Genomic DNA, 12,069 nt, shown 5'->3' on the forward strand with positions numbered 1-12,069 from the left:
ATCCCACTGTGAGCTAACGCCCCAGCAGCCTCCCCAACACCAGCTCCCCCAGCACACAGAAGCCGTCCGGGCCAGCGGGGAGCAGCGGGCTCCGTCATGCTAGCAGGAAGCTGAGCAAAACTGGGAGAGATTGCGTGCTAACAGATGGCAGCTTCACTTCCCTCCCCTAAAACTCAGCCACCTGTGGCCCTCCAGGGCACCTTCCACCCACCCCACAGCCTGCCACGGTGCACAGTGCTCTGGCCCTCCTCCCTCTCTCGGCTCTCCCCAGAGCCAGGGGACCAGCCCGTGGGGCCTGGCACTTTCCTCATTCAAATCCAATGCACACACCCTCGGATCCAGCGCCTCCGTGTTTGCACATCTGTCCTAGATAAACCTTTGCAGGTGTGCACAAAACGTTCCCTTCGGCAAAAGCAAAACCACTGGAACACTTACATGCCCATCAGTAAGAAACCGATTCAAAAATCCTAGGGAACCCACACTACGGAATACCGTGCAGACGTTACAATAACTATTATCCCCCTGTAGGTGTACTGGCATGAAAATACCTCCGAGGTATCTTGTTGGGTGAAAAAAGGAAATTGTGGAACAATGTATCCAGGATGTCATCACCTACATAAACACAGAAACGAAAAATCCCAACTAGCTCTATTTCTCCAAGCCCAAGATACACAAGGAAATGAGGAAAACTCCTGGGAGGAAACTCATCAGACAAATAGCAGGTCTAATGACAGAAGGAGGGATGGCAGAGAGGGAGGGAGAAATTTTACTCTGTGCACTTCTGTTTGATTTTTTTACGGGAAGCATGTTTGTATATACTTGGGTTCTTTAAAATCATTACAGAAGAAAGAAAGAAAGAGAGAGAGAGAGAGAAAAGGAAGGAAGGAAAGAAGGAAGGAAGGAAGGAAGGAAGGAAGGAAGGAAGGAAGGAAGGAAAGAAGGAAGAAACTGCTACAATGGTCACCGTGCCGGTACAGGGTTCAGGGTTACTTTTCAAACCACCGTCACATCCAGGATCTTGTCTAATTCTTGCCACACCCCCTTGAGAGCAAGGTTCAACCCCCACTTTTCAGATTAAGAAACTGGAGCAAGAGAGCTGAAGGCAGTGCTCCAGGTCACTCGCAGGCCTGAGGGGCCAGTCGTGGGCGCTCCTTCCTGCCAGAGCACCCCCTGAAGCCCCACAGCCAGCTCCAGAGCCTCTGCAAGCCCCTTCAGGGAGGGGCAAATGGGACTTTGTCAGGGAAGCAGGGAGTAGAAGATGAAAGGGGAGCTGATGAACTATATCGCCCACGACAAAAATTAGACATCATGATGTGCCTCCCACTGAGTGGGAAGGGCCTGCCACGTCACCTGGCAAATGACACGTGGGAAGAAGCCTCTCGGGGTCGTGTCCCCTGAGCCTTGGATTTCATGCCTCTCCCGAGAGGGCGGCTCGCCCCAGGCTTTTGGCTGAGTGCTCCCAGAGAGGCCTCTCTGCTCATTTCCCAGAGCGCTCTGTAACCAGAAATGGAATTGTGCTTCTCAGAGGGTTCTAGAATCTGAGGAGCAGCGGGCATAGAACTTGGACTAGAGTCCAGTGCAGTAAGTGCCACCATGCCTCAGTTCTTCCACTGACTGCTTTAGCACCCAACATCTGCAGGGTGCGCAGAGGCAGGAGCCCAGAAGGACCCAGCAAATATGGCTGGGTCCCTCCGGGGACAGCCAGAAAGTATTTGTATATGGAGAAGGGCCAGAGGCTGCCGAGGATGAACACAGGACACCAGCCGAAATCCCGGCTGCACCTTGACCAGGTGGGACCCCTCAGGGCAGGCTCACAGAAGGCTTTGGCCAAATCACGGATCCTCCGTTCATCTGTATCACAACAAGCAAGCCTACAAGGCCATGCGGCCAGTGACAAGAGCTTGAATCCTGGGGGTTCTGACCCTGCTCTGTCATCTTGGTCAAGGTTCTGAACCTCTCTGGTTCTCAGTCTCCCCATCTGTAAAATGGGTATTTCATACCTGCCTCTTGGGTATTGTGATATCTGGATCATGGGACACATAATAATAATATAATTAAATAAAATGTAACCAGTACAGGATATCCACAAAGTGTAGAAACCGATGATAGGAGTGTGTATGTGTTTATTCATTCGTCCACTTTGTAAAGTGAAAATGTCTCAGGCAACATTGTGTATATTCTTGTTTCCAGGCTTTATAAACATAACTATGATTATTTTTATACACATATAAATGCATTATAGTAATTTATATATTTATAACATGTTTATATTATATATGACTTTATATTATATAACCGCTGTGTGATTATTGTTTTATTGTATTATTATATACTTATTATATTAATATTCTATTTCATTATACACATATATGTACATACATGTATAGTGAAATATTCAAAAGCTTCGCAGGCACAACCTAAATTAACATTCGAAGCAAGCCCTTCAGGTGGGTACAATTCTTATCTCCATTTTACAGAGGGGGAAACTGAGGTACAGGAAGCAAAGTGTCTTGTCTACTGCCAGGATCACACAGGGAATGGTTGACAAAGTCAGTTTTAGGCCCGCGTGGTCGAACCTCAGAGCCTGAGCAGTTAACCACCCCCACACCATGTCCCCCTGCAGCAAAGGCTAGAGGGACAGGGAGCTGCCTACAGACCCGGCTGGTGGTCGGACACAGAGGAAGGGCCTAAGGAACGCAACATCCTGTGAGCCCTGAGCTCTTGGAGGAGAGAGACTGGTCCAACCCGTTCGCCAGTTATCTAGAATAATAATGTGCAAGAAGTGGGTTGTCAGTAAATGTTTGTAGCAGGGAAGGAAAATTCTGATGTCCATTAGCCAAACACTGGGGTTCTTGTTCGCCCCCGCCCACCACCAAAAAAAGGGTACGATAAACGCCCAGCCTTCCCAAGACGTGTGAGGCTGACAAACTCAGGAGTTGGCAGATCCCCCATCCCCAGCCCACGCATCTACTGCACAGAATCGGAGTGACCTACCTTCCTCCGCATCGTTCCGCAGGGAGGCCTCCAGCAGGGCCACGCTGGCCTCGAAAGTCACCTTCTTCCTCCGGCCACCAGTGCTGCGCTTCCGCTCGTGCTTGCGCTTGCGGTGCTGCAGGTCCTGCTCATACTGCGCCCACTTCTTCAGCTGCTGCGCCCGGCGCTTCTGGGCGGCCCGCAGCCGCTCCAGCGTGGGCACCTTCTCCAGCAGCTGCAGCTCCGTCAGCAGGTCCACGTGACTGGCCATGGCCTCCGCGCCTCCCCACGCCCCGGATGGGGGCTAGCACGGTGCGCCCGGGGCCCGAGGAGCGCGGGGGCTCTGGCGGGGCTGGGGCCTCATGATGGGGCCTGTGGCAGGGAGAGAGACACAGGTGGACATGCTTGTCAGGCTCAGAACTCGGAACGGATTCTATCACCTCGCCCACGTTCAAAACACTTTTTTTTTCTATTTTGTTTTTTCTCTTTATTAACATATAGTTGACCTGTGAATTGTGTAAATTTAAGACGTTGATTTGATACACTTATAGATTGCTATATGATTACCAGTGTAGTGTAAGCTAACATCTCTCATCATACTATTTACTGTGGTTCTATTGTTATAACATACAAAGTTGTTACATTGTTATAACACATAAGGATTTATTGTTGTGACATATAAGGATTTACTGTTATATTGTTATAACACATAAGGGGTTTATTGGGGTTATTTCTTTAGATTTTATTTATTTATTTGTAGAGAGAGGGGAAGAGAGGAAGAAAGAGAAGGAGAGAAACATCGACGTGCGAGAGACACAGCTATCAGTTGCCTTTCTCACGCCCCCAGCTGGGGACCCGGCCTGCAACCCAGGCGTGTGCCCTGACCCAGAATCAAACCATCGACCTTTCGGTTCACAGGCTTGCACTCAATTCACTGAGCCACGCCAGCCAGGGCAAGGGGTTTATTGTTAATTTTAAAGGAATTAGTACTGTATTTTTAACTTTTCAGTACTAATTTGTAATATGCTAAATGTTAACAGATGTAATCCAAAGAGACAAAAACTCTGAGATTCTTAATTTTAAGAGTATAAAGGGGGTCTAAGACCAAAGAGTTTGATAATTGCTGGATTACTGAGACCTAGGAAATCTTAGTTGAAGTGTTCCTCTTTGACTGATCTTTAAAAAAATTGTTTTTGAGTCACATTTCTTGATCTCATTGATTCCAGGACAACGTGAGGGCAACAAAGTTTCAGAGTCTGAAGCCCGTGGGTCCCTGTCTGCAGACCCCACGGGCTCTCAGACAAAGAGGGGAAGGGTCTTAAGACGACTTGAACCCCTCTAAGCCTGTTTTCGCACCTATAAAATGTTGTATCCTCCTCCCAGAATTTATGAAATGTTCAAGGAATGAAAAGAGCTGACCAAAAATGTTACACACTTAGCACAGCAGCAGAGAGAAACCAGCTGGGAGGAGGAAGAGCAGGGGCCTGTAAACGCAGTGCATCTGGGAGCGCACAGGCAGGGCTGGCGGACTGATGGGCGGCACGATGTGGAAATTTCTGTCCTCACAAAGGGGATCAGGATGGGCCTGTGCTTTAGGAAGTGACTGTTATCTCCTGGCTTTCCTGTTTTATTGCCAGCCGCAGACTGCAGGGCGGGTGCGGGGAGGGGTGCCTCCTGTCTTCGAGAGGCTAAGGATCAGGGCTCAGCCTTAGCCTGGACCCTCGGGTGCTCAGGCTGGGTCACAATGTTCCTCAGGTCTGTCCCAGCTCCAAGACTGGAGGGTAGACAGGCAGCGTGGGGAAGGGGCTAGCTTGGCGATACTCTCAGGGCAAAGGTCCAGGGGACCTGACCTCAAGGGTCAACATAAGCCAATGGCAAGGCTCAGCAGGAAACAGCTAACTGGCTTTTATTGCCTTTCGTCTTCTTCTCTTTTGAATACCTTACAACACTTTTTAAATTAACGAATTATACTTTTACTTTCGAGAGCATTGTAGATTCACATGCAGTTATAACAAGGGACACAGAGAGATGCCGTGTACCCTTTATCCCACTTAGCCCAGAGGTAACATCTCGCCAGACGACAGTATAAGGTCACAGCCAGGAATCTGACACTGACACCGCCTGATCAGTCGTAGTCAGACCACCCAGTGTGACTGACACCCAGTCAAGTCCACGTGCGTGCACGTGTGCCTTCAGTTGTATGCAACTTCATTCCATAGGCAGGTCCGTGCATCCACCACCTCAGTCCAGGTACAAGCAGCTCCATCACACAAGGATCCCTACCCACCCCCGCAACACACCCCCGTCCTTGGCCGCGGCAATCACTAATCTGTTGCCCATCTCTAGAAGTTTGTCATTTCAAAAATGTTATGTAAATATGACCAAGCAGTAGGTAGCCTTGGGGGACTGGCTTGTTTCCCTCAGCACGATTCCCTTAAGAGGCATCCAATCACTGCCTGTATCAGTCGTGTGCAGCTCTTCCATAGCTGAGCAGGCTGTTGGATGCGCCCCGTGTTGTTACCCATTCACGCACTGAAGAACATCGGGGTGCTTCTAGTTTAGGGTTATTACCTTCATGCGCAGATTATCTTGTGTGAACACAAGTTTTCACTTCTCCGGAGTAAATGCCCAGGAGTACAAGTGTTAGCTTGTAGGGTAATTAGATGTCTGGTTTTATAAGAAACTGCCACTCTGCTTTCCAGAGTGGCTGCACCATTTTTCCTTCCCACCAGCAACATATGAGGGATCCGGTTTCTCTGCCAGCACTTGGTGTTGTTGCTGGCTTTTATGTTAGCCATTTAGATAGATATTTTGGTTGCCTTTTTAAAAGGAGCTCAGAAGAGTTGACTTCATAACCACACCGTATCATTCTGATGGTCAGACCTCACTGGGAGCTAGGGAGCCGCTCGTTTACTTCCCGCCCTTTCTCAAGTAATCAAACATTCAATGAAGACCTGCTCTGTGACAAGCCCTGATTCAGAACCTGCCCTTCTGAACCAAGAAGCCCTTGGACCTGCTCTGCCTTCTAGGAAATCCCAGTCTGTCTGTCTGTCTATCTACCTATAAATTCATTTACTCCTCCTGACAAGCTAATGAGATTAGGGGCTATTAACCCCCTCATTTCATAGATAAGGAAAGTGAGGCACAGAGAGATGAAGTAACTTCACCTGAATCTCACAGCTAGAAAAATGAAAGGACCAACCTGCCTGGGGTTATCAGGAAAGGTCCTCCAGAGTAAAGGACAACTGAAAATCCGAAAGGATGAGTAGAAAGGAGTTCACCAGGGAAGAGGTAGAGACATGGGCTGAGAGGGAGCTCGGCCATGCTCGAGGGCATGGAGTGGGGCTGACCATCATGGAGGGAGTGCTGGAAACAGCACACACAAACATGACTTGAAGAGGATGGAGCTGCCCCGTCCAAAGGGAACAGAAGTCTTGGGGGGCAGGGGTGAGCAACTTGTGGCTGTGGGTCAGACCCAGCCAGAAAGCCCCCTGCGGTCCACAACATGGTCCACACCATATTTCACAGTATTACAACTCATTGCTTGCATCTAAAACTTGGAGATTTATCATCAAAATTTAATGTTCAGCCTTTGCTAGAACATCTCAGTACTTGGCCATGCTGGGCTCACAAGGCCACAACGAGCAGGAGTGGAGTGGGACTGTCCCCTTCATACAGGGCACATACCCTCTAATTCACCATAGTCCCCACTACCCCCCGTGACTCCCACTTGACCTCCTTCATTAAATAACATCACTCGCTAGCTCCTGCAGTCATCTGAGTTCACAAGCCCTGTCTTAGGCAGAAGTCTCCAAATACCCAGAGGTCCAATCTACACTAGGAAGCAAAGATAGTCTGTGAGCCCTCCCCAGTGCAGAAGAGGACCAAGGTACAGGGGAGCCATTGTGTGCACCCAGAGAACAGACTCCAGCCTCCAGAGCTGTCCAGCAAGCAATTCAACAAGGTGCCTGCGATCCAGTGGCCTTGGACAAGCGATTGTATCCAGGACAGAATGTAATGACATTGTTTGTGTTTGCTGTGGATTCATTTTCAGTTTACTGTTTTTTTAAGGTAGTGATATAAAATTTCCTTCTTGAATAAATCCACTTCAGTGGAAAGCTACCAAGGAGGTAGCATAGAGAAAATTAAATAATGATGGTAGTGAGTGTTGGCAAATATTACATGTGATCGACAACAGGAAAATCCACCTGGCCACTGATCTTCCAGGATGACCATCTTATAAGAGAAGCACTTGTATGAGGTCATTATTTCATCTGACAAATAGTTATTAGGCAGGACTGTGCTGAGGGCTGGGGATGCAGCAGGGTCAAAGACAGGCACAGTCCCTGCCCACTGGACAGATGACAAAATGGAGGCCCAAGGGAGTGGGTGACACGCTCCAAGGATGCAGAGACTGATCAGTACCTTGAACCCTGGACCTGATTCCCAATGCAGTGCGGACCCCCTGGGCCCCACGGTGGCGACCCCCAGGCAGACCAAAGGCACTCATGCACGGACCTCCGTGGTTCGGGCAGTTTGCTTGGGGTAGAGGAATTAAGGGCAGTTGCCCAGCCCCCAGGAGAAAAGTGAGGACAATGCCTCCCAAGGGCCAATAAAAGGGGCCAGAGCACATTTTCTCCGACTTCGCTCTCCCTGCCGGCCCCTCCCACCTCACCCCTCTGGGTGCCCTGGAGCTGGGGCTCCAGGACAGCTCCCTCTTGACTACTGGTTTTCAGGTGACCTAGTTTCCCCCAATAGACCCACACACCTCCTCCCACCCCCGGCCGAGAAAACCCTGCTTGGTCTAATTAAAGAATTGCCACCCTGCTGCCAACACAGCAGCTGGGCAGCTCCCAAGACAGGGCGCTGGCCTGGGTGCTGGGAGAGCCCACAGGAGCCCTGGCTCCAAAGGGCTGGGGCCTAGCATCCTCCTGAAACTGTCTTGTACTTCCGGAGAGAGCCGTGGGTGCTGCTGGGGACACAGCCCAAGCTGCCAGGACTGGGGAGAGCAACGGCATCGTCCATGCTTAAAGGAGATCCCCAAAGACCTCATGTGGAGGAAAACCAGCTCCACGGAGATGTGGAGCCTAGTGCATTGTGGGAATATCCAGATGGACTGTCCTGCAGGGAACTGGGCGCGTGGGGCCACTAGTCAGTGCAGCGGCAGGGCTGGCCAGACAGGTGTTGGAGGGGTCTGCGGAGGCCAGATGGGTGGTGGGGGGTTAACCAGGAAGTGTGTGTGATATAAGAGAAATCTGAAGCGAGGCAGAATAGGGTATGGTACTTAAGTTTTCCAACAAATGGTTGTGTCGGGTCTGGCTGGAGGAACCGAAATAGCCTGCCGGTGGGCAGCAGGAAATCCAAGGCCAAGGCACTTGACTCTCAGTGAGGCAGGAACATGCTGTTGGGTGAGCCTTGATTCAACGCCTGTTGCTATATGACACAGTCTGAACTTGATTCCTCTTGCTGCAGCCACTAACCCTCGCTGCCTCCCATGGGAAAAACTGAGACAGAGAACATTCTCGGTGAGCAGGGCTGCATTCCAGAAAGCTGAGCCTGAGGGCAGAGGGCGAGGAAGGTGCTGGGGCTTGGGGGCTGGTGGAAGGGGATGGGTAGGACGCACTACAGAATGAAAAGAAGACTATGACAAGAGTATTGTTTGGGGAATGACTATGCCTATGAGAAAACAAGAAGAGGAAGAAAGGCACAGGCCCTTTGAAACACAGTTTGGTGCTGGTCCTTGTAGTTCCATTATCACTCCCTTGCAGAGGCTGTCAGCAAGGGCCTAAGTTCACACACAGTGATTGGCTGAGGATAGGCACATGACCTAAACTGGCCCAATCAGACGCGTTTTCTTCCCACTGCCTGTAAACCCGAAGCATGGACCCCACTGCTTTTGGACGTGAACTTGGTGGCAGACATGCAAGAAGCCAGCCTTTAGATGAAGCCAATACTTGGGAGTCAGAGGAGAGAAACAGGGTCCTTTACCATAGGGGCCTCTGGACTTCAGCTACCCAAACCAACAAAATACCCTTTATCATTTAAACCAGTGGATTGAATTTTGTTACTTGTAGCCAAAAGCCCCCTAATAAGCAGCAATGCCGTTTTTCAAAATGCAGGAATGGGGACCCCAGAAGGAACTGTGGGCTGAAGCAAGATGAGTGGCCTCTTTCGGGGACATACTACCAGATACCTCCGCTTCCCCCTTTAGGGAGCTGCAGGCCCAGGCTGAGGGCCAGTCTTGAGGAAGGATGGGGAAGCCAAAACCAGGCCCCTGCCTCCTGAGACGGCAGAAGAGGGCCCAGGCCCCGTGACTCCCCGATCCCAGGGGAGCAGCTGGTTGACACATCTTTGGACTCGAGCCTAGTGCCTTGAGAAAACAACACGAAGGAAGGTGAATTCAAATGAAGGAGGCTTTAAAGCATGAGTCAGACAGCGTCTCAAAGTTCACACTGCTAAAAGAAAACGTTAGGATTTTTTTTTCCTGAGCAGCCCACATCCCGCCATGCCAGGTGTCCAGACCTGGGTAGCCATGCATGGAAACCCACCTGGGCCCTGGCCTCGGTGACAGAGAATACACAGCGTCCTACCAGGGCCCCATGTCCCCTAGCTGGTGTGGCCACCGCCAGGACCCGCTGCAGCTCTTCTGTGAGGACAACCAGTGGACTGTGCACCTGGAGTGTAGGGAGCCCCAGGAGTACCAGGTCCACACCGTGGTACCATACACCAGGCCTTGGAGAGCTACCGGGAAAGACTTCAGACTCACTGTCATCTGACGGCCAAGATGAAGGAAGCCAGGCGTTTAGAGGACATCGAAGTGAAGCATCCTACAGAGTGGAAGAACAAGATGAAGAACCAGCGACTGGGATTCAGTGCAGTTTGCAAAGCTGCGCTGCTTCCTGGCAACTGAACAAGAGCAACTGTTTGAATTGTCAGAGGTTGAGCCAAGAAGAAGAGACAAAGAAGAAATGGACTGAGAACACATTAAGGCTCCATCAAATAATCACTTCCTTGAAGAAGCTCATCTTAGAGGTCGGGGAGAAGAGCCAGAGCTCCATTCTGGAGTTGCTTCAGAATCCAAAAGCTCTTTGGACCTTGAAGTTCTGTGCTCCACATACCAGTGATGAAAGAAGGGCTGACACGATTCCAAGTGGCTATCAGTTTGGCTGAAGACACAGCTCATCCCAAACTTGTCTTCTCCCGGGCAGGAAGGGACGCAAAAAATGGAGCATCAGCCAGTTCTCGGCCATCGTTTTCTACAACGTGGAACTACTTTACTGTGAGGAGGACGCCTCAGCAGACCACACATTTTGTGGAGAGATTTCAACACTTACCCTGTGTTGGAGTGGGTGGGGAGCAGTTTTCACTTCAGGGAAGTGAGAACCGAGATGGCCTGGGGATTGCTGTGGGGGTGTGTCGGGAGGATGTCATGGGAATTGTTGGTAGTTCAGAAATGCCCCCAAGGTGGGCATCTGGGCTATGTGTTGGAGCTCTACTGGCTAAGGGCCCCTAACAAGCTTCCCTGTAAGTCCCCCCAGGCCAGAGCCGGCTCTTGGCCTGGTGGGAGTGTTCCCTGTAGATCATGAGGGTGGAGGTATCTCATTCCACACAGCACCTACATGCTTTTTTTCATCTTCTGTCTTACGTCTCTAGCTGGGGGTTTTTTTTTGGGGGGGGGGCGGTTTGAGCCCATTTGCATCTTTAGTCGTCCCAGCAGTGACTGGTGGGAAATGAGGCTCTTCTTCCCCTGCCCAAGAGTCCCTACCTGGATCCCAGCCCAGGGACATCCATTTCTGGGCCCTCCTCTTTCACTTCACACATACTGATCCTTGGGACTACATCAGCACTGTCCATTCAGACTCCAGTTTGTGTTTTGTTCGACTCCCTGCACGTCCTGTGCACTCAGAGATACAGCAGACCCCCTGAGTTGCCTTTCTAGGAGCCACTTGCCCCACTTCTCTGCTTCTCTTCTGGTTCTTTCTAACTGAGCTGGTTGCTATGTGCCCTCCATGTGCTTTAGGGAAGCAGTCTCACGTGAGGTAATTCTAGCCAATGATAGGATGGGAAATTTTCCAGGGGAAAGTTTCTGTAGCTTCTAAAAAGAGGTATTTGGGAAGGCACGGCCCCCGTTCTGCTGTTTGCAGCTCAATGGGAACTGGGGAGAGTAGCGTGGCAGTGGAGAAGTGGAAGAAACAGGGTCTTTGTCGGCATTGTCAAACTGTTGGATTTCCCCAATCCCAAACTTCTCATTGTCTGAGGTTATTGCTCCCTTTTTGTATCCAGCCATTCTAGTAGCCTTTTGGTTACTTGCAGCCTAAAGTATCCTAACTGGTGCGAAAGGCACATAGCATGAACACCTCACGGTTTAGGCTTATCTCACATTTTTCTGACACTTGACACATTTATAGAACCCAAATTCAATCCAGCCACGAAATTCCTCTTTCCTGTAAGCACTGCTCTCCCTCCCTTTTGTGCATTAGAAAACCGAAGCAGTCCTCCCTTACTCTGCCCCTGCTATTACTCTTTCACCTGTCCAGGTCTCAACCTTCAAGCATTCATTAAACTCTCCACCCGTAAAATTTACATATTGTATGTACAAGTTTATTAATAGACTGAAGATGCTGAAAAGCATGTAAGTATTTACACTGCTAGCCCCTTCACGCACTGCTTCCATAGGACTCTTGCAACAGCTCGGAGAGACGGAAATTCAAATCCTATTTTTACAAGTGAGAGTACAAACCTGTAGAGTAACTCACTCATTACCGCTTAGCTGGCAACTGGCAGTGTTGGGGTTAAATTCATATCGCTTTGAGATGACAGCCTACACTTTTCTCTACTCCATATTTCCTTGTAAGCATTTATTGAAGGCAGATTGTGGGTCAGCATCATCTTTGGTTCTCATTTTCTTACATGTTTTTATCCTACCTAAGTGTTTTTCTCACTTTATCTTTCTACTCGCGACTGTGCGCGCTCAAGAGGATTGTGAAAGTGACTGGATAGTTATTTTAAAAATAATGATTGTTTCTCTCATTATAATAGTTGTGTACGTATTGTAGAAAATTTGGAAGGTACAAACAGTGTAAAAAAATTAGTCAT

The 12,069-nt window shown here is 49.8% G+C and overlaps 1 protein-coding gene and 1 pseudogene across 1 annotated transcript in view; one reads left to right on the top strand and one right to left on the bottom strand.

Moving 5' to 3' along the window:
• PPP1R16B (protein phosphatase 1 regulatory subunit 16B) overlaps positions 1-12,069 on the bottom strand; it is an 88,975-nt gene that overhangs the window by 58,040 nt on the left and 18,866 nt on the right. The window contains 1 exon segment of the mRNA XM_053926768.1: positions 2,995-3,345. Within this exon segment, the coding sequence (XP_053782743.1) occupies positions 2,995-3,244 (250 nt within the window). The 5' untranslated portion in view covers positions 3,245-3,345.
• LOC112303737 (E3 ubiquitin-protein ligase TRIM4 pseudogene) lies at positions 9,072-10,626 on the top strand (annotated as a pseudogene).

The sequence above is a fragment of the Desmodus rotundus genome, chromosome 6, assembly GCF_022682495.2.
Source record: "Desmodus rotundus isolate HL8 chromosome 6, HLdesRot8A.1, whole genome shotgun sequence".
Taxonomy (NCBI): Eukaryota; Metazoa; Chordata; class Mammalia; order Chiroptera; family Phyllostomidae; genus Desmodus; species Desmodus rotundus.